This window comes from Giraffa tippelskirchi, chromosome 7, assembly GCF_054371585.1.
Source record: "Giraffa tippelskirchi isolate mGirTip1 chromosome 7, T2T-mGirTip1v1.2.pri, whole genome shotgun sequence".
NCBI classification, from domain to species: Eukaryota; Metazoa; Chordata; class Mammalia; order Artiodactyla; family Giraffidae; genus Giraffa; species Giraffa tippelskirchi.
In genome coordinates, this window is record NC_137281.1 from 59,238,195 (window position 1) to 59,260,457 (window position 22,263).

The 22,263-nt window shown below is 41.1% G+C and overlaps 2 protein-coding genes across 20 annotated transcripts in view; one reads left to right on the plus strand and one right to left on the minus strand.

Annotated features, from left to right (window-relative positions):
* Positions 1-3,894, minus strand: part of VAC14 (VAC14 component of PIKFYVE complex) — an 84,500-nt gene extending 80,606 nt beyond the window's left edge. For 2 of the 3 annotated variants that reach the window (XM_081508796.1, XM_081508795.1), the window contains exon 1: positions 1,209-1,570. In XM_081508796.1, the coding sequence (XP_081364922.1) occupies positions 1,209-1,312 (104 nt within the window). In that variant the 5' untranslated portion in view covers positions 1,313-1,570. Of the gene's footprint in view, positions 1-1,208; positions 1,571-3,620 lie in introns of those variants that run through there. The other variant, XM_081508797.1, reaches the window with a different exon arrangement.
* Positions 3,895-3,984: 90 nt separating this feature from the next.
* The window catches only part of LOC145513205 (uncharacterized), an 89,206-nt gene continuing 70,927 nt past the window's right edge, over positions 3,985-22,263 (plus strand). For 15 of the 17 annotated variants that reach the window (XR_014059193.1, XR_014059191.1, XR_014059190.1 and 12 more), the window contains exons 1-2: positions 3,985-4,084; positions 20,697-20,837. Coding sequence is in view for 1 of the 17 variants with exons in the window: in XM_081508801.1 (XP_081364927.1) it covers positions 20,719-20,837 (119 nt within the window). In the remaining 16 variants the exon portion in view is untranslated. Of the gene's footprint in view, positions 4,085-8,053; positions 8,684-20,696; positions 20,838-22,263 lie in introns of all 17 variants that reach the window. The other 2 variants (XR_014059202.1, XR_014059203.1) reach the window with 2 other exon arrangements.

Consider the following 22,263-nt stretch of genomic DNA (forward strand, 5'->3'; position numbering starts at 1 on the left):
TCTTTCCACTGTTCTGAAATTACCTACCCACCTGACTTTGTCACAAAGATTTGGCTGGAAAAAAAAAAATATACATGTAAAATAACAGCAGAAAAATTTCAATGTTCCCAGTTAAACACCTTGCTTTATAATAAAAATAACTAAGCAAAATGTCAGGTCATGGTTATACATATAGTGGAATCCCATTATCCAGTTTCAGATTATCAACGGTCAACAGCAGTTCATAAAATAGTAAATGGAAAATTCAAAAATAAACAATCTATAAGCTTTAAACTATACGCTGTTATGAGTGTTGAGATGAAATCTCGCGCTGTCCCACCAGGACATGAATCATCCCTTTCTCCAGTACATTCATGCTGTATATGATACGCACCCACTTAGTAACTGTCTGTGTTATCAGACTGACTCCCTGGTATGGTAGTGCTTACAATCAAGTAACCCTTATTTTACTTAAAAACAGCCCTAACGTGCAACAGTAGTGATGCTGACAGGATATTCTCTTACTGTGCCTAGTTATAAATCATAAATTAAACTTTATCATACATCTGTATGTAAAGGAGAAAATATAGCACATATACAGTTTGGTGCCATCCAAAGGGGTTTCAGGCATCCACTGGGAGTCTGGGGACATATCCCCCACAGACAAGAGGGTGCTACTGCACATGTAATTAAGACTGCAGAAACAATAAATTATTCCTACTTCCACTTTTGGAGAAAGGTGATATGACAGAGATGAAACAATCAGCCCTCTGAGCCTTGAGATCTTGGACCTGACTTCTTCATTTGGTCAACTTATTGTCTTCACTTCTCAAAAAGTGGGTAAGAAATGAGGCAGGTCAATATCCACAGCAAATTCTCACGTTTCCCACCTCCTTCCCATCGGAGATCACTCTCGGATTTGCTCGATTTGGTAGACCACACTGAGGACGCATCATACGCCAGGCACTGGGCTAAGCACCGTACATACACAATATCGCTTCACTCTCACCGCAGTCCCTTTGAGGTACCAGGAAGTTAAATAATATGGCCCAGATCACACAGTACTGCCCATCTCCTGCTGTTAAGCACGGCACTGAAGGCCCAAAGCTTGGGGCAGCAACACTGGCTGCAAAGACAGGAGGAGCTGCCTGGAGGAGCGGAACCCGCAACAGCCAGGACGGAGCCCCGGCCCTACTCCCCGCGCCCCAGCCCGGGCCCGCAGCTCTTACTTCTCGATCTCCAGGGCAGCCACCTTCCGCTTTTCGTACAGCTTGTCGTTGAGGGCGCGCACGATGTTGGGCGTGAGCGGCGCGAAATCCTTCTCCGGGTTCATGGTAGCAGCGCGGGCGCGCCTCCCGGAGCCCCGCGACTCCTCAGCCCGCGGCAGCTGGGGCCAGGGGCGTCTGCGGCTCCGCGCTGCCTCCGGCTCCGGCTCATGGGCCACGCCTCCCCAGCCGAGTCTCGCGGGGCCGCGCGCCGCCTCGGAGCCCGAGCGTGGACCTCGTCTCCGTCCCCCTACCTCGGGCCAGCCAGAAGCTCACGGGACAAGTGCCTGCCGGGGGCCAGCGGCGGCGGCCATGTTTCCCGGGTCAGGTGACCTCAGCCAGCTTCCGCCTTCCGCCGCTGGGCCCGCCCCTCGCCGGCCACACCGCCGGTGGGTCGGCCACGCCCCCGCAAGGCTGCACTCCCTGCCCCCACTCTGGCCTGCAGGCCCACACAGTGTGGGCCGTGTTTGAGGGCTGCTTAGAGCGGCACGTGTACCTTGTACTCCACTGCCTGCACATAATAGGCTTGGCACCTGGTGGGCTTCTGCAGACTTTCCTGAAAACGAAGGGGCTCGTGAATCGCTTGGCATAATTTATTCCACACCTACTGAATCCACTAGTTCATTCACTACTTTAGCCGTCAGTCAATTTCTCATATGCCAATGTTACAAATTAGAGTAACGCCCTCTTGATTTTCGCTATATCCTAGTCACTTGAACTAGTATTTAAAAAATATTTTCTCTGATCAACTCACTTAAAAAATTTAAAAATTCCTACTTAAGCCTTGGTTATGCCCCATAATGTTGGGTTTGAATAGTGATATATGTATTCCTAAAACACATAAATAAATAACAATTAAAAACCAAGCAATCTGTCTATTGTTATTCAAAAAGTAGATTCAGCTTTTGGCGGGTGTTGAGCCAAGAGGCAAAACCAAGCCAAAGATGGGGAGAAGGAAGCATTTATTGTTTCTGTGACAAGTAACACACATGATCTCTGCCAAAGCAGTGTCTCCCTCTCCCTCAAAAGCAAATTGGGGAAAGTTTTAACCTAAAGGTACATGGATTTTCATGAAGGGGTTTGAGCAGTGGAGAATTCAGCACAGAACTCAGGCCATGATCAACAACGTCCAAGCTTTAGTTGATTCAAGTCAACGAGGGTCAACATCATCATTCCATCCTCCTCTTAGGTGGGGGCCTTGGTTCTTCCAGAACTCAAAGACTGTACCAAATTGTTATGTCCGTCCCTTGAGGAGGAACTAGGACTCTGCTTTATAGCTGAACTGTTTTTCTTGAGACTCAAGAGTGGTCTCCAGTTCCTAAAAGTGGTTCCCTGTTGTCAGTTGCCAAGAAAATGGGACTTCAAATGGCTGCAAGGAAATGAATTTTGTCAACAAGCTGAGGGAGTTTGGAAGGGAATCTCTCCCCGTTTGACTCTGCAGATGGCTGGTTCATTAGCATGGGTTTTGAGGATGGAATTTTAAGAAAAGGGTTGCCAGGTATCTAAACACTTATCTGGGCTGTCCAGGTGGCTCAGATGGTAAAGAGTCTGCCTGCAATGCTGGAGACCTGGGTTCGATCCCTGAGTTGGGAAGATCCCCTGGAGAAGGGCATAGCAACCCACTCCAGTATTTTCATAGAAACCCATGTAGATCCATGCTTTCATAAATGCTTCTCTACCTTATGTGTAGAAGAAGAAATTCTTCTCGATAAGCTTGTAATTTCTGCCAAAGGTTTCTTTTAGATTTTGGTAGCAAGAATTTAACAATGATTATTGTGGTTTGTTACAAGATGTGTTTCAAAGCTGTAAGATTTGTTGTTTGTTTTGCCTAAGAACTACTTGTCTATAGAAAGCCTTATTTCTCCTCCATCATTTCAACAATGTTTACTTTCTTTCATAAATGAAACTTATGTGAGACCATCATCACTGAATGAGGCACACACTGAACCATGTTTAGCATCTGGTTTTAATTATTTTAGATTCAAATGATGCTCTAAGAAAGGAGCCTCAGCTAAATTAGTTTGATTCCTGTAAGTTTGGACTCAAAGCACCTTATCTTATCATCCATCTTCAGATTTACGGGAGATTAAGAATTGAAGTTAGAGAATCTTTGAGACTGTTACAGAAAATTAAAAAATTCAGGTCTTTTTTTTGTTAACCAGCCAGATGGAATTTAATCGTAACTCAAATTGCACCCAATATTTAAACACTAGCAAAATGTGTACAATATAGAAAAAATTCAGAAGTAAGAAATTGAAGGTTTAGAAATAAAAATTTTCATATTTTTCTTCTTTTAGTATCCGTTCCTTGGGTGACACAGTGGACCCAAGTTTCCGTTACCCTTTATACAAGGGGGTAAAGATAATACACGCTTACATTGGAAAGCAGCTTGCAGTTTATAACTGGATAGGAAAATCGTTTGGTGAAGGAGAAGGCCAAAGGAATCGTAGGCTGGTGGCGTGGTACAGGTGGTGGCGTGGTACAGGCCCGCGGTTACTCCTGAGGAGATGGTCTCAGCCCCAAACCACAGCAACCACTTAACAAGACAGCTTTTCTCGCGGAGCCGCGACTTCCAGCGGTAAGTCACCGCAGCCCACCAGCCTCAGCGATGTCGTCTAGACCCCGCGGTTTGGTCCCACCCCCGCCCATCGCCCCGCCCATCGCCCCGCCCACCGCCGTGTACGTCTGCGGCCATCCGGGCTTCGATTGGCCCGTTTGTCCGTCACTCCGGAAGACGTTCGGGGCCTCAAGGTCTTGGAGCTCGTGCTTGAGTCTGTATAGCTGAGAGTGTGAGAAACAGAGTGGAGCCGAGCGGCTTGCTGTCGCCGACAGCCTGGGTGGTAAGTGACCCTGAGGAGAACTGACGAAAACGGTGGCCGAGGTGCAGGACGCCAAGCAGGTCGCCCTGAGGTGGGGGCTTCAGCCGGGCAGCTTCAGCGCAGCTGAGGCGGGCGCTGTCAGTTGGCCTCTTCGCGGCGTCTAGGTTTTCCCCGCGTCTCAGAGACGATGCGCGCGCCCCGTTTCTGTCGGCCCCGGTGGGTAACTCCTTCTGAGGTTCCCCTTCCTTTTCTTTCACTAACGGTGCCTCTCAGCTTCCCTCCCTCCTCTGCGTACTTGATGTCCCCCTCAGCCCCGACCGTTTTCCTAATTATATCCCGCTCTCCATCACCATCGCTGCCAGAAACTTTCTGTCTACCTTCGACAGGGTGGGAAAGACTCCTCTCCGACCTGAAGCGCTATACAAAGCGCTACAAAAATGTAAGCTCTTGTCCCAGTTACTGACTCTTAATGAGGATAGATTCGTATTGAATACATGACTGTTTTGTTCTTGGTCGTATCTTGTTGACACATGCATTTCATATTGGCATTAGGTGTACTGTTCAGACCTTGAAACAGAACAAAGCCAATAGGGCTGTCAAACGTTGAGGCTCGATCCAAAACATTGAAACAACCACTGATAGAAAAGACTTCTCTTCATTAACCTTGTGTGTCTTTGCTGTGATCAGACTGTTCTGAAGTAGTGGGATTGAGAAGGCTTAAGCAGTTACATTAGTGTTACCGATCCAAACTCGGATTCCCCGCGCGCAGCAAAGCTAGTATCCTGACACCGGGTTGTGGTGAAGGAAAATTGAGCTTTTGTTGAAGGCACCAAACAAGCAGTCAAGGTAGCTAATGCTCAAAAGGCTCAGACTCCCTTGTTAGGGAGGGTTGTGGGGTATATGATCAGCACATGGACGTTTTTCTAATTGGTTGGTGGTGAGGTAATTGGGAGTCAGTATCCTTGATCTTCTGGCTCCAACTGCTCTGGAGTTCTGGCTGCAACTGCTCAGCATGCAGTTAACTTCTTACACCTGCTGTGGGTTTTAATATCTGCAGAAGAGCTCAAAGGATAATGGTTCAGAATATTATCTATAACCCTTAAGGAGAAACTGAAGGTTTTTGACTTTGTTTTATGGCTGAACTATTATTATTTTGTCTTGCTTGATGGTTTTCTTTTATTTCTGTATTTTCTCAACGCTGATTAAATTTTATTCTGTGGGCTTCAGGGAAGTCCTTGGAGGCTAAAGCTTTGCTATCTTATAAGAGACAGGTGGAGGACATGGGCGCCAGGGAATCTGTGCTGAGAAGGTCTCATAGGATCCTACTCAGATAAATTAGCACAGCTTTAAAATAAGCACACGGAGAAGGCAATGGCACCCCACTCCAGTACTCTTGCCTGGAAAACCCCATGGACAGAGGAGCCTTGTAGGCTACAGTCCATGGGGTCGCTAAGAGTCGGACACGACGGAGCAACTTCACTTTCACTTTTCCCTTTCATGCACTGGAGAAGGAAATGGCAACCCACTCCAGTATTCTTGCCTGGAGAATCCTAGGGACGGCGAAGCCTGGTAAGCTGCCGTCTGTGGGGTCGCACAGAGTCGGACACGACTGAAGCGACTTAGCAGCAGCAGCAAAATGAGCACTGTGTTAAGAATTTAAGAGAAGACACTGAAATGCTTTCTAAAGTTATAGGAAGGTCATTTACATATGAGGGTATGGGCACATGTGTACAAGAAGTAAAATGATAAGATTTTGTATCTTGTCTTTTTGAGTTAACATACAAACTAGGAAGATTCTTGATCAACAGTGAGTTAAACAATTTATATGCCTTATTTTTTAGATGTTTTATATTAAAATAACTTTTATTGTGAAAAATAATATGCCCTGAATATAACTTATGTTGTATTCTTTTTTCACATTAGAACTTTAGTTCACCTGAAACTTTGTTTTGTGTATGATGTGATAAATGGCTATTAGTAAGGTTTTGTCATTGTTCTGTTACTATTTGGAAAACCATGGGCCATGAGCCAAATCTGGCTCACCATCTGTTTGTTGTTTTTAAAAAATTTTATTCATTTGGCTCCTTCAGGTCTTAGTTGCAGTGTGCGGGATCTTTTGTTGTGGCGAGCGGGCTTCTCTAGTTTTGGTGCAGGCCAAGTTGCCCCTGAGGCATTTGGTATTTTAATTTCCCAACCAAGGATCAAACCTGTGTTCCCTGCATTGAAAGGTGGATTCTTAGCCACTGGACCACTGAGGAAGTCCTCTCACTATCTGTATTTGTAAATAAAATTCTGTTGGAACATAGGCACATCCATTTTTTAAATTTATTGTCTGGCTTCTCTTGTGCTACAACATCAGAGTTCAGTAGTTTTGACAGAGACTATATGGGCTTCAAAGCTTAATAAATCCCTGTCTGGCCATTAACATAAAAAGTTTGCCAACCCCTGAAATAGGACATCCTTTCCTCACTGATTGGATAATGTCATATTCCCACATAGCTTTGATATATACATGTTTGTTTTTGAGCTTTTCTATTCTGTTTTGTCTAGCTCTGCATGTATAATACAGTGTTTTAATCACTTTCACTCTAAAATAAGACAATATCCAGTAGGTTAATTGCTTTCCTTACTCCCTGTACCAAGTTGTTCTCTACCTTATTTATTCTTGGCCCTTAGATCCTTCATACTAATGTTTGTGATTGGTTTATTAAATCCCATAAGAAATCTTTTTGAGGTTTCAATAGGAATTTATTTGAAGATACATATTAGTTTGGGAAGAGTTGTCATCTTTACTATATTCAGTCTTTCTGTTCATGAACGGAGTGTATCCTGATTGTTTTCATATCTTTTAATGTGATCTTAAGATTGTTCCCTTTAGAAAAACATCGGAGAGATGGGCTTCCCAGGTGGCGCTAGTGGTAAAGAACCCGCAAGTCAATGCAGGAGTCAGAAGAGATGTGGGTTTGATCCCTGGGTCAGGAAGACACCCTGGAGGAGGGCATGGCAACCCACTCTAATATTCTTGCCTGGAGAGTCCCATGGACAGAGGAACCTGGCAAGCTGCAGTACCTAGAGGTGCAAAGAGTCGGACACAACTAAAATGACTTAACACACACACATAAGGGAGTATGGTCTTGGTTTTGCTTTCTTGTGATTGTCTGGTTTTAGAATTAGGACACTGCTATCTTTAAATGATCTGAGATGTGTTTATTCTTTTGTTTCTTGAAAGATTTTGTATAGGATTGTTTTTTATTTTTTAATTTTTTATTGAATATTTGATAGAAAACACCAATGCAGCCATCCAGGCCTGGCACTTTTTTTGTGAGGTTTCAATGAAATTTAGAAAATGAGAGTAGGGCTTCACGGGTAGCTAAGTGGTAAAGAATCTACCTGCCAGTGCAGGAGATGCAGTTTTGATCCCTGGTCCGGGAAGAGCCTGTGCTCGAGAGCCAGGGAACCAAAACTACTGAGCCCACATGCCCTAGAGCCCTTGCTCTGCAGCAAGAGAAGTCACCACGATGAGAAGCCCCCACGCTCTGCAACTAGAAGAAAGCCCACATGGCAGTGAAGAGCCAGCACAGCCATAAATAAAATTATTTAAAAAACTTTAAAAAAATGAGAGTAAATTCTGTTTGCTTACATCTTACCATTTCTGGCACTTTATTATTGTAGGTGCAAGTTTTCATCAGTTTTCTGTAGTATGAAACACTTCCTTTCGCATTGCTTATGGTATGGCTTGTTGGTAATGAATTGTTAGTGTTTTTTTTAACTTGAAAAGAACAACTTTTTCTGGCCGCATCACGCAGCTTGTGGGATCCTAGTTCCCCATCAGGGAGATCAGCGATCGAACCTGTGCCCCTGCAGTGGCAGCTCAGAGCCCTAAACACTGGACTGACAGGGAATTCCCTTGAAAATGTTTTTAGTTAACTTGTTTTTTAAAGTGTGATTCACATCTTGTGTCATGACTGACTTGGCCCTTTCTTCCCTTAGCTCTGTCGCATCCAGTTCCATACCTAGATGTTGGGAAGCTTGCCTCTCCTGCCACATCTTACAAAGCATCAGTCCTTACTGTTCCACTCCTCTTTAGAGTCAGCCTCACTTTGGGCCTAAGGTTAAGTTTTTTGAGAATAGTGGGAGTAGCGGCATGTGACCATGAAGGGAGGAGCCTGAAAACTGGACTCAAAATGACAATCATTTGTGGACAGAGAAACCTAGGAAATGAGTAGGGAGAAGAGACAAAGAAACAGAACACGTGGGAGAAGCACATGAGGGCATTTGTGTGCACCCAAAAGAAAGTGTGTGAGAATGTACCTGTGAAATTAATCTTAAAGGAACCAAGTCATGTGCCAAAAAGAAATACTAATTCCCTATGTGACTTCAGGGATGAACAGGAGGGTAGGGAAGTGGTGAAGAGAGGAACCTGAGTACAAAACTTGTGCGTTTTTCTGGGAAGGGGTCCAAAACTGTCAGCGGGGTCAGTGACTCAAAGAGTCTGAAGATGTGGATCTCTGAGACTTTTCCAGCTAGGAAACTGCACGACTTTGAGACCGCCAAAACCAACCCACGCCTCCCCTTCTAGCTCTCAGCAAATGAAAATCTACAGATCCAGGGAGAGAGGAGGTCAGGCCTTATCCCTTGTCATGCTGAGCTTGAGTCAGGGGTTTACCTGCTCGTCGCCTCTGGCCTGCAGCTCCTTACCCCTCAGTCCCACCCTAGGTGAACACGGCCCGGCCAGTCACCTTGGGGACCTCCGAGGTAGCAGAGTAACAACTTTAATTTTTGAAATATTTATTTTTAAACTGGGTATATAATTTTGTTTTTTCTTTAGCACTTTAGTATTCTAGTGTCTTCTGATTTTGTGTTGTTTTTAATTAGATATTTGGAGTCATTTTGTAAAAATACTTATTTGGTTGTGCCAGGCTCTTCGATCTTTGTTTCGGCATGTGGGTTCTTTTAGTTGTGCCGTGTGGGGTCTAGTTCCCCGACCAAGGATGGAACCTGGGCCCCCTGCATTGAGAGGATGGAGTCCTAGCCATTGGACCACCAGGGAAGTCCCCAGAGTCATTCTTATCTTTGTTCTCATGTATGTAATGTGTCTTTTATTTTTTTCCTAGCTCCTGCTTTTTTAAAAAAGTTAGTATTACTGAGGTTTAATTTACATATAGTAAAAAGTCACTTTTTAAAGGAATACAGTTCTTTGAGTTTTGACAAATGTGAACAGTTGTAAATTACTACCATAATCAAGATACAGTGTATTTCTATAGGTTTATAAAGTTTTTTCAGGCTTCTTCACCTTCAATTCTCAGATCCCATACCTATCCCCTAGCAACTGCTGATCTGGTATCTGCCACTATAGGTTTGCATTTTGAGAAAATCATGTTATGGAATTCTGTAGTATGCAGCTTTTTATGTCTGGCTTCTTTAACTTAGTATAATGTATTTAGGATTCATTCATGTTGCATGTATCAGTAGTTTATTCCTTTTTGTGTGTGAGTAGTGTTCCATTATATACATGTACCATAATCTGTTTATCCTTTTGCCAGTTAAATGGACTTTTGGGTTGTTTCCAGGCTTTGGCTATTAGCAGTAAAGGTGCTGTCACCATTTGCCTACAGGTCTGTGTGTGGTCATAGATCTTTATTTTTGCTGAGTGACTACCTAGTAATGAAACTACTACGTCATATGATAAGTATATGTTTAATGTCCTAAAATACTGCCAAGCTTTTTCCCAAAGTGGCTATTCCATTTGTTTTCCTATCAGCAGCACATGATGGTTCTAATTATTCTACATTTACATCAGCTCTTGATGATGTTAGTAGTTTAAAATTTATCCCATTCAGTGTGTATTTGATGTTTCATTGTAGTTTTAATTGCATTTCTCTGAGGACCAATGATGTAGAGCATCTTGTCTATATTTGTTTGCCATGTATATATCTTTTTTGGTGAAGCATTATTGAAATCTTTTGCCAAGTTTTTGGACAACTTTATTGTGTTATAATTAACATATAGCAAGTTGCATATAATTAAATCATAGTTTGATGTTTTGGCATATAGATACACCCATTAAAGTCATCAATACAGTCAAATTAATGTACATGCTTCTACATGAATCGGCCTTGAAAACGTGCTTAGTGAAAGAAGCCAGTCATAAAAGGCCACATATTGTATGAGTCTGTGTAAAATGCACAGAAGAGGCAATCCATGGAGACAGAATGTAGCTTAGTGGTTGCCTGCGACGGGAGAACAGGGAGTGAGTATGGGTTTTTTTGCAAGAGTAGTATGAGGTTTTTGGGGGGATGATGAAAATGTTTTGATACTTGTGATGGCTGCATAGGTTGTGAATATTCTAAACAACTACTGAATTGTACAGTTTAAAAGGCAAGTTTTACGGTGTGTAAATTTATCTCAAAAAGTAAAAAACTAGTAGTTGTGATCCATTTGTGGGTTGTTCAAACAACATTGTATATAATAGCAAAAACATGGAAACTAAGTTAATGTCCTTATAAATGTCTTATCATTTATAATCTATAAATGATTATAGAAATGGTTGTATATTCTCAGAATGAAAAAACGAGGAAGGTGTTACAGTAATGAAGCAGAGAAATATGTATCAATATGATGAACCTCACAATCACAGTGTAGGGGAAAAAAGATTGCAGAGGAATGTCTAACAGGTATAATTACCAAATTAAAGTTTAAAAATATATGGACCACCATATAATATAGTAAAAGTGTAAAATGGAGCACGGGGACCGTAAGCATCAGTTTCCAGATAGTAATTAGTTGTGGAGATAGCTTGTGGTTTGTACTTAAAGGGAAGGAGAGGAAGAGAGGGAGAATGTCATAAGGAAGAATTTACAGAGTATTTAAGCTATATTTGGTAATGTGTTATTTTAAAAGCTGTGTAATAGGTACATAGGGGTTAGTTTTACTTTATTTTTACTTTTGGAATATTTCAAATAATTTTTATAGGAAAATACAAAAGACACAACAAAATGGAGGTAGAATCTGGAAGGAATAAATAAGCTAAATTTTTTCTGCTTACAGAATACAATATCAAATGTATCACAGATAAGAACCAATTGCGAAAAGGATATTGGGGGAGGACTGACTTGAATTCATGAACTTGTGATCATGTACCTTATTTTAAAGAAGTTGTGATTGCCTTTGACAATACTACACCAAGCAAAAATGTAAAGCATGGTGACCTGAAAGCAATTTCACTAACACATATTTTGTGAAGTGGTTCTACTCTCAGAAGTTAAATAAGTGCCTTCTAGAAGCTTTTTAGAATTATCAAATAGTCTCAGAGGGAGGAAAGCAAGGATGTGGAGTGTGAGGGAAAACCATAAGGAGGTCTTTCTTACATGGCAAAGCTCAGTTAAAAGGTAATCACGAGGTCCCATGAGAAACGTTACACAGATGAATCTAATTTATTGAATAGCACACCCTGTTCTGCTTTTTATTGGATTATAAAGATTTGATCTCTGTTTCAAGGAGGATAGAAATTTATTCTAACTCCACCATCAAGCCTGTCACCTGAAAAGAGAAATTTTTGTAAAGAGGGCTTTATAGGAGTTGTAAGTTCAGAGGGCTAGGGTAATTTAAAAAGCACTACCCACAGAGATAAACAAAGCTAACAGGAGGCCCAAGGGAATTCCAGAAATTCAGACCTGAAGAACATGGATGGGAATTATTAGAACTTTGTACAGCTTCTTAAATTTAGAGACAGTTTCTGGTGTGGGATGGATAGTGTACCCCCATCTCCTGCCCCAAAACATATGTTTTAAGTCTGAACCCTTGTTATTTGTGAATGTGATTTTAATTTGGAAATAACATTTCTATAAAGAAAGCTGAGTGCTGAAGAATTCATGCTTTTGAACTGTGGTGTTGGAGAAGACTCTTGAGAGTCCCTTGGACTGCAAGGAGATCCAACCAGTCCGTCCTAAAGGAAATCAGTCCTGAATATTCATTGGAAGGACTGATGCTGAAGCTGCAACTCCAATTCTTTGGCCACTTGATGAGAAGAACTGACTGACTGGAAAAGACCCTGATGCTGGGAAAGATTGAAGGCAGGAGGAGAAGGGGACGACAGAGGATGAGATGGTTGGATGGCATCACTGACTCGATGGACATGAGTTTGAGTAAGCTCCGGGAGTTGGTGATGGACAGGGAAGCCTGGCGTGCTGCAGTCAGTGGGGTCGCAAAGAGTCGGACATGACTGAGTGACTGAACTGAGCTGAAGGTTTCTGCAGATTTTATCCAAGGTAAGATGAGGTCATACTGGATTAGGGTGGGTCCTAACCCCAGTGTCTGGTGTCTTTATAAGAGAAAGAGGAGGTTTGAATACAAAGACACTGGGAGCACATACACACTAAGGGAAGATTCTGGAAGCAGAGATAGAAATTATGCAGCTGCAACCAAAGAACACAAAGGATTGTGGGCAACCACTAGAAACTAAGAAGAGGGAAAGAGGGAGCCTTCTCTCAACTCGTTAGAGGGGGCATGGCCATGCTGCTACCTTGATTTCAGACTTCTAGTGTCCAGAATTATGAGAGGATAAATTTCTGTTGTTTTAAACCTCTGGGTCTGTATGATAACTTGTCACTGCTGTCCTAATATGTTCTGCATCTTCATTACTTTTCCTGGGCGCTACCTAGTTCCCTACTGCAGTTAGCAATAAAATGCTATAAAATGAAAATGAAAACTAGGCTTGCTTTGTGGGACATGAATTAAAAGAAAAACAGTGGGTAGGTAATGTTTCTTGTTTTTTTTTACAGTGGAGGAAAAGATAGCCTCCACTGATAAAATCCTCTCTCCCACAAGCATATAAAAGTCTCCAGGGTCCAGAAGCAATTAAGGTACTGGAAAAAAAAAAAAGAGCAGTAAGCCTGTAGGCTGATCAATGTGTATCTCCTATATTGATAATATATATCCTATACTGAGAGTAAGGAGATACAGGTCTCAGTAATCAAGAGGCTGAGTTTTAGAGGCATACAGCCTCAAGATATGGGGTCTTGGAGTCCTTAAGAGTCAAATGGTTAGAAATCAGACCCCTGTAGTTGACCCTTTTTTATTTAGTATAATTACTAATATATTAGCAAGTAAAAATATATTGACTTGATACTTACCATCGTATTATTTCTCATTATTTTTTTCCTTTCTTGCCCTTTGTTAGATTGATTTTTTATTTTGATTTTTTAAACAATTTCATTTCCCTCCTCTGTTCTATGCTCTTGATTTATCAAATCTATTATTAACTTACATTTTATCTCATGTTTTCATATTTTACTGTTTGTATTTCAGCTTTCTAGGTATTTAAAATCCTCTAAGATGTTGTTATTGTAGATCTACCTTTTTTTGGTAACTTTTCATTCCTTCCTGGGTCTCCTAGTTTCCATTGGTGGAATCATTGTCCTTTTGCCTGAAGAATGCCCTTCAGTATTTATTTGAATATGAATTTGTTGAGGGCAGATTCTCACAATTTTTCAAATATCTGAAAAAGTCTATTTCACCTTCATTGATGAAGGGTAGTTTTGTCAGTTATGGATGGTCAGTTCAATTTTCCCATTCCTTTGAGGATGTAATTCCATTACCTTCTGGTCTCTTTATGGGCTTCTCTTGTGGCTCAGCTGATAAAGAATCTGCCTGCACTGTGGGAGACCTGGGTTTGATCCCTGGGTTGGGAAGATCCCCTGGAGAAGGGAAAGGCTACCTAATCCAGTATTCTGGCCTGGAGAATTCCATGGACTGCATAGTCCATGGAGTTGCAAAGAGTTGGACACGACTGAGCGACTTTCACTCTGGTCTCTATGGTTTCTCCTTGGAAGTTAGCTATCAGACTTTAAAAGGAACTTACCTCTTTGATTGCCGTTAAGATTATCCATTTTTGATTTTAAGTAGTTTTAAAATGATATGCCTAGGCTTATATATTTTTTCTAATGCATACTGTTTATCCTTTTGTTGGGTTGAATCATGGCTTGATATATCCTGTCAGTTTTGTAAAATTCTTGGTCAGTATCTTCTCAGATACAGCTTCTTCCCCATTCTTGCCTTTTACCCCAATAAGTTCGCTTGTCCTGTTTATAGTCATTTTCTGTCTCCTCTCTGCCAACCTTCGGCAACCACTAATGTGCTTTTGCTTTATAGATTTGTTTCGACTTTCTTTAATGTCATATAAATAAATGAAATTATACAGGATGTACTGTTTTGTATCTAGTTTCTTTCTCTGTTTTTGACATTAACTCCTATTTTAGTGTATGTCAATATTATGGTATTCTTTGTGTGTATTTATATATATATAATTTGTTTATCCATTCATATGTTGATTGACATTTGGGTTGTTTCTAATTTGAAGCCATTATGAATAAAGCTGCTGTGAACATCTGTGTATAATCTTTGGGTTAAGTACCTGGGAAGTAGAATTACTGGATCACACAGTAATTGTTCAATTTTATAAGAAACTGTCAAACTGTTTTCCAGAGTATTTGTATGATTTTAGGTTCCCTTCAGGAATGTATAAGCGTTGCAATTCTCCATATCCTTGCCAACACTTGGAAATGTTAATCATTTAAATTGGCTATTTTAGTGGGTATTTGTATCACTTTGTGGTTTTAATTTGTGCTTTACTGATGTCCAGTGACATTGACCATGTTTTCATGTGTTCATTAAGTACTCGGATATCTTTCATGATGTGTCTACCTAAATCTTTTGCCAACCCAAAATGTGTGAGTCATAAAATTAATATTGATGTTCAGTTTATTCATTTTTAATTTTGACTCATGAGTTTTTGTCCTATCTAAGCATTCTTTATCTACCTCAGAGTCACAGAGATTTTCTTTCCGGAATATATAGCTTCAGCTTTTACATTTAAATCTCTGATCTATTTTGTGTTCACTCTTGTGTGAGGGGAGGGTTAAGATTCGTTTTTTTCTGTATGGATATCCAGTTCTTCTAGTACCATTTTTACCTTTCCCCACTGAATTACCATTGCTTCTGATCAGGAAGGAGTACCACCTTTTGAACAGTCCTTCTGTAGTAACAATTACAATCTGTCAGAGATGAAAGCTTAACTGCTTGGATACAAGGGGTACGAGCGAAAGCAGGTAGAACCTGGATGAGTATCTGTTTGTAAAAGGAGAATGGCACTGCATGAATGTCCCAGGTTTATCACATTTTTTACCCCAATGTGCAGGCCAAGATAAAACTTGAGAAGGATGTTGACAGACTTTCAGACCGAGCAGCCAGAGGGCAGGATTTGGGGTAACCTCAGCAGCTGGGAGGGTTTCCTAGGTGGCGCTAGTGGTAAAGAACCTGCCTACCAGTGCGAGAGACATAAGGGACACGAGTTTGATCCCTGGGAAGATCCCCTGGAGGGCATGGCAACCCACTCCAGTATTCTTGCCTGGAGATTTGCATGGACAGAGGAGCCTGGCAGGTTACAGTCCGTGTGGTCGCAGAGAGTCGGACACGACTGAAGCCACTTGGCGCACACGCCGCCCCGCAGTGGGAAGTGAGTAGGGAGAGGACAGGCTCACAAAGGGGGCTCTAAAGTTTGTTTATAAACTCACCATATCTTCGCTTGACCCCAAACTGGGCTTGCATGAGACAGTTTTCAAGCAGTCCAGATAAGTCTAAAAGGTCTGACCAGAGATTTCAACGGTTGCCCACACAGGAAAAGCACTTTGGTGTTTTTACTTCAGCCAAGTTAATTGCCTTTGTTGCAATAAAAATATCAGTATTCATCAGAAAACCACAGAATAATTCAGAATCTCTTATAAGTCATTCGGAATGTCCAAAGTATAGTAAAAAAAAAAAAATCGAGATATACAAAGAAACAGGAAAATGTGATCTTTGTCCAAGAGAAAAAGCAGTCAGTGGAATCTGACTTCAACGTGATGGAGATGTTGAATTGGAACACACGAATTTTAAAGCAACATCATAATTATGCTTGGTAATACACGGGGACATTTATTGTAATAAATTAAGAGATAGGATCTCACCAAAAAAGTACAGGTAGAACTGTTTTTAAAAAGTACTGGTGGTGGGTAATTCTAGAGTTGAAAAAAACAGTACTCACCCCCCCCAACCCCCTCCAATCAATGGATGGTCTTAAAAGTAGATTGGCTTGTTCTGTTTTGGCACTGACTCTTTTTTTTTTTTTTTAGTTGTCATTTCTCTTTATTTGCCTTTAATCCAGAAAATTCTTTCTTTCTTTTTTTTTTTTAAATAAATTTATTTATTTTAGTTGGGGGCTAATTACTTTACAATATTGTAGTAGTTTTTGCCATACATTGACATGAATCAGCCATGGGTTTACATGTGTTCCCCTTCCTGGACCCCCCTCCCACCTCCCTCCCCATCCCATCCCTCTGGGTCATCACATTGCCCCGGCCCTGAGCATTTGTCTCATGCATCGAACATGGAATGGTGTTCTGTTTCACATATGATAATATACATGTTTCAATGCTATTCTCAGAACGTCCCACCCTCACCTTCTCCCTCAGAGTCCATAAGACTGTTCTATGCATCTGTGTCTCTTATTCTGTCTCGCATATAGGGTTATCATTACCATCTTTCAAATTCCATATATATGCATTAGTATACTGTATTGGTGTTTTTTTTTCTGGCTTACTTCACTCTGTATAATGGGCTCCAGTTTCATCCATCTCAATAGAACCGATTCAAATGTATTTTTTTTAATGGCTGAGTAATATTCCATTGTGTATATGTACCACAGCTTCCTTATCCATTCGTCTGCTGATGGATATCTAGGTTGCTTCCATGTCCTGGCTATTGTAAACAGTGGCACTCACTCTTAACGCTGATTTATACGTCTATCCATTATGCTGTTAACATACACTGCTTTGAAATTAGGTATAATAATTCTTTAAGTCTGTATGTAATACTTGGTATCTAGTAGTGCCACTTTTCCAGCTTTTGTATTCCTCTAAGACAACTTTGTGATTGTTGGCCCTTTCCTATATAAATTTTTAATCAACTTGTCAGTTTCTACAAGAAGTTTGCTGAGAACCTGTTTGGGATCACACTGAATCTATGTTAGACCAATAAGCTGGCAATTATCTCATAAGAAATACGATTTTTTTTTAATCATGTGGTATCTCTTTTCTTTCCTTTTGCATTGTCTTTAAATTCAGTCGTGCTTTTGTAGTTTTCCTTGTATAAATATTGCACAAATTTTGTTAAATTTGTCCCAGAGTAGTTCATATTTCTTGATAATACTGCAAATTTTGTTTTTCTTTAATTTTTACTAGTTACTAGTATTTAGGAGTGCCAGTGATTTTATATATTAACTTCAAATTAAGACTAAATTGCTAAAATTGATTGTTTACATTTACAAAAATTTATTAGTGATATTTTACTTCTTTCTAATATATATATACCTTTTGTCTATCTACCTATCATCTTTTTTTGCATCATCTAGGACCTCCAGTATGATTTTTCGTAGAAGTAAAAGTACATTTTGGCCTTATTCCTGATCTTGGGGATAAAATGTTTAGTCTGTTTCCATTCAGTTCAGTCGCTCAGTTGTGTCCATCTCTTTGCGACCCCATGAGCCGCAGCACGCCAGGCCTCTGTGTCCATCACTAACTCCCTAAGTCCACCCAAACCCATGTCCATCGAGTCGGTGATGCCATCCAGCCATCTCATCCTCTGTCGTCCCCTTCTCCTCCTGCCCTCAATCTTCCCCAGCATCAGGGTCTTTTCCAATGAGTCAGCTCTTCACATCAGGTGGCCAAAGTATTGTAGTTTCAGCTTCAACATCAGTCCCTCGAATGAACACCCAGGACCAATCTCCTTTAGGACGGACTGGTTGGATCTCCTTGCAGTCCAAGGGACTCTCAAGAGTCTTCTCCAACACCACAGTTCAAAAGCATAAATCAATTCTTAATGTCTCCGTTAAGTATTATGAAAGCTACAGCTTTTCATAATTGGCCTTCAGGTTGAGGAAATTGCCTTTTAGTCCCTATTTTACTCAGAGTTTTCGTCACTAACAGGTGTTGAATTATGCCCAGTGTTTTTTCTTTATCAGTTGAAATGGTCCTATGAGTTTCTACTTTATCCCGTTAATATGGAGAATTACATTCATTTTTTTTAATTAAAATTTTTAAATTTTGTATTGGAGTATAGCCAGTTAACAATGTTGTGATTGTTTCAGGTGAATGGAGAGGGACTCAGCCATATATGTATAAGTATCTGTTCTCCCCTGAACTCCCCTCCCATCCAGCCTGCCACATAACATTGAGTAGAGTTCCATGTGCTATACAGTAGGTCTTTGTTGATTATCCATTTTAAAGATAGCAATGTGTACATGTCCATTCCAAACTCCCTAACTATCGCTTCCCTCCATCCTTCCCCCCATCCCCCACCCCTGCAGCCATAAGGTCGTTCTTTGTGAGTCTGTTTTATAAGTAAGTTCATTTGTTTTCATTTCTTTTTAGATTCCACATGTAAGGAATGTCATATGATACTTCTCCTTCTCTGACATACTTCACTCAGTATGACAATCTCTAGGCCCATCCGTGTTGCTGCAGATGGCCTTAATTCATTCTTTTTAATGGCTGAGTACTGTTCCACTGTATATATATACTATATCTTTATCCTTTCCTCTGTCAGTGGACATTCAGGTTGCTTCCATGTCTTGGCTATTGTAAACAGTGCTGCAATGAACATTGGGGTGCATATATCCTTTTGGGTCATGTTTTTCTCTGGATATATGCCCAGGAGTGAGATTGCAGGGTCATATGGTAGCTCTATTTTTAGTTTTTAAGGAACCTCCATACTGGTCTCCATAGTGGTTGTACCAGTTTACATTCCTACCAACAGTGCAGGAGGATTCCCTTCTCTCCACACCCTCTCCAGCATTTATTATTTGTGGATTTTTTTTTTTTTAAATGATGGCTATTTTGACTGGTGTGAGGTGGTACCTCATTGCAGTTTTGAGTTGCATTTCTCCAATAATTAGTGATATTGGACATCTTTTCATGTGCCTTTTGGCCATCTGTATGTCGTGTTTGGAGAAATGTCTGTTTAGGTCTTCTGCCAATTTTTTAAAAAATTATTTATTTTTAGTTGAAGGATAGTTGCTTTACAATACCGTATTGGTTTCTGCCAAACATCAACATGAATCAGCCATAGTTGTACACACGTCCCCTCCCTTTTGAACCTCCCTCCTACCTCCCTTCCCATCCCACCCCTCCAGGTTGCTACAGAGCTCCAGTTTGAGTTCTCTGAGTCATACAACAAATTCCCATTGGCTATCTCTTTTACATATGGTAGTGTATGTTTCCATGTTGCTCTCTCCATACATCCCACCCCCTCTTTCCTCCCGCACCATCAGTTTGTTTTCTGTTTTCTATGTCTGCATCTCCATTGCTACCCTGCAAATAGGTTCATCAGTATTGTCTTTATAGATTCCATATATATGTGTCAATATACAATATTTGTTTTTCTCTTTCTGACTTAACTTCACTCTATGTAATAGGCTCTGTGTTCATCCACCTCATTAGAACTGACTCACAAACGTTCCTTTTTATGACTGAGTAATATTCCACTGTATATATGTACCACAGCTTCTTTATCCATTCATCTGTAGATGGACATCTAGGTTGCTTCCATGTCCTAACTATTTTAAATAGTGCTGCAATGAACATTGGGTACATAGCAAATGAAACAACTGACAAAGGATTAATTTCTAAAGTATGCAGGCAGCTCATTCAACTCAGTACCAGAAAAACAACCAACCATCAAAAAGTGGGCAGAAGACCTAAACATACATTTTTCCAAAGAAGACATACAGATGGCTAATAAACACAGGAAAAGATGTTCAGCATATTACCTCACGCTGGTCAGAATGGCCATCATCAAAAAATCTACAAACAAATGCTGGAGAGGGTGTGGAGTAAAGACAACCCTCTTACACTGTTGCTGGGAATGTAGATTGATACAGTCACTGCTGCTGCTAAGTCGCTTCAGTCGTGTCCGACTCTGTGCGACCCCATAGACGGCAGCCCACCAGGCTCCCCCGTCCCTGGGATTCTCCAGGCAAGAATACTGGAGTGGGTTGCCATTTCCTTCTCCAGTGCATGAAAGGGAAAAGTGAAAGTGAAGTCGCTCAGTCATGTCCGACTCTTAGCGACCCCGTGGACTGTAGCCTACCAGGCTCCTCCGTCCATGGGATTTTCCAGGCAAGAGTACTGTGGAAGACAATATAGAGATTCCTTAAAAAACTAGGAATAAAACTACCATATGACCCAGAAATCCCACTACTAGGCATTTACCCTGAGGAAACCAAAATTGAAAAAGACACATGTACCCCAGTGTTCTGCTCATTTTTTGATAGGGTTGTTTGTTTTGATGATGTTAAGGTTCATGAACTGTTCGTGGATTTTAGAGACTAACCTCTTGTCGGTCACATCATTTGCAAATATTTTCTCCCAATCTGAGGGTTGTCTTTTTGTTTTGTTTATTGTTTCCTTTGCTGTGCAAAAGCTTTTGAGTTTAGTACGGTTACATTTGTGTATTTTTGTTTTTATTTCCATTATTCTGGGAGAGGGATTGAAAAAGGCATTGCTGCAATTTACGTCAGAGCTCTTCCTGTGTTTTCCTCTAGGAGTTTTGTAGTGTCCTGTCTCATGACCTCGAGGAGGGTTCACGCCAAGACACTTCTGGGACTGTTGCTGCCAGTGCCCCCATCCCCACAGCGAGCCACTGCCAACCCACGCCTCCGAGGGAGACCCTCCGGCACTAGCAGGTAGGTCTGGTTCAGTCTCTTGTGGGGTCCCTGCTCCTTTCCCCTGGGACAGGATTTTGTGTGTGCCCTTCAGGAGTGGAGACTCTTTCCTCAAGTCCTGTGAAAGTCCTGCAGTCAAGTCCTGCTGCCCTTCAAAGTCGGGTTCCCTGGGGATTCCTAGTCCCTTTGCCAGACCCCAGGCTGGGAAGCCTGATGTGGGGCTCAGAACCTTCACTACACTGGGAGAATTGTGATGTAATTGTGCTCCAGGTTGTGGGTGGCCCATCTGGTGGGTGGAGAATTACATTAATTTTTACCTGTGGAACCTACTTTGCATAGCTGGAATAAACTTCTCATCATGATGTATTATTACAATACTTATTTTTGTGTTGCTGATATCCTAATCAGATGTCCTAATGTTTTGATAAGAATGTTAACATCTAATTTTCTTTTCGCCTATAGTGGCTTTGTATGATTTTGGTGTTGTTGGTGTCATACAGTGAAGTGGAAAATGTTTCTTTTTCTTTATTTAAAAATAAGCCTGTGAAGAGTTAGTGCTATTTCTTCCTTAATTGTTTGGTAACATTACCTGAGTGGAACATGCATGGTTCCCATGTGCCCCGTGTGCCCACATATGTGCAGCCTCAGCCACTGTCAGCATCCTGCACCCAGAGTGCGTTTGTTATGATTGATGACCCTACAATGATACATCTTTACCACTCAGAATCCATAGTTTACAGTTTGTGTTCACACTTGGTGTTTTACATTTCATGGGTTTTGGCAAAGATAATGACATGCACTCACCATTTTAGTACCATACAGAATAGTTTCACTGCCCCAAATCCTCTGTGCTCTGTAGATTCATCCCTCCCACCCCACCCCCAACCTCTACAACTTCTGATCTGATTATTTGCATAGTTTTGCCCCTGCAGAATATCATATGGTTGAAAGCATATAGTATGTAGCCTTTTCATATTGGTTTCTTTCACTTAGTAATATGCACTTAAGGTTTCAACGTGTCTTTTCATAGCGTGACATCTCATTTCATTTTAGCCTTGAATTCATTGTACTATACAACAGTATTTCATGTCCCATAGTTCATCTTCCCACCTGCTGAAGGGTATCTTGCTTGCTCCTAAGTTTTGGCACTTATGAATCAAGCTGCTGTAAGCACCCATTGGAGGTTTTTGTTTGGATGTGTTTTCAGTTCTTTTGGGCAATTATTCAATACCAAGAAGCACAATTGCTGGGTTTTAGAGTAAGTGTGTTTCAGTTTTGTAAAAAGAGATAAAATGGCCAAAATATCTTCCAAAGTTGCTGTACCTTTTTGCATTTCTACCAGCAGTGAATGAAAGTTCCTATTGCTCCACGTCCACACCTGCATTTGTCATGATCAGTGTTTTGGATTTCTGGCATTCTTATAGGTGTGTACTGACTTCTAATTGCA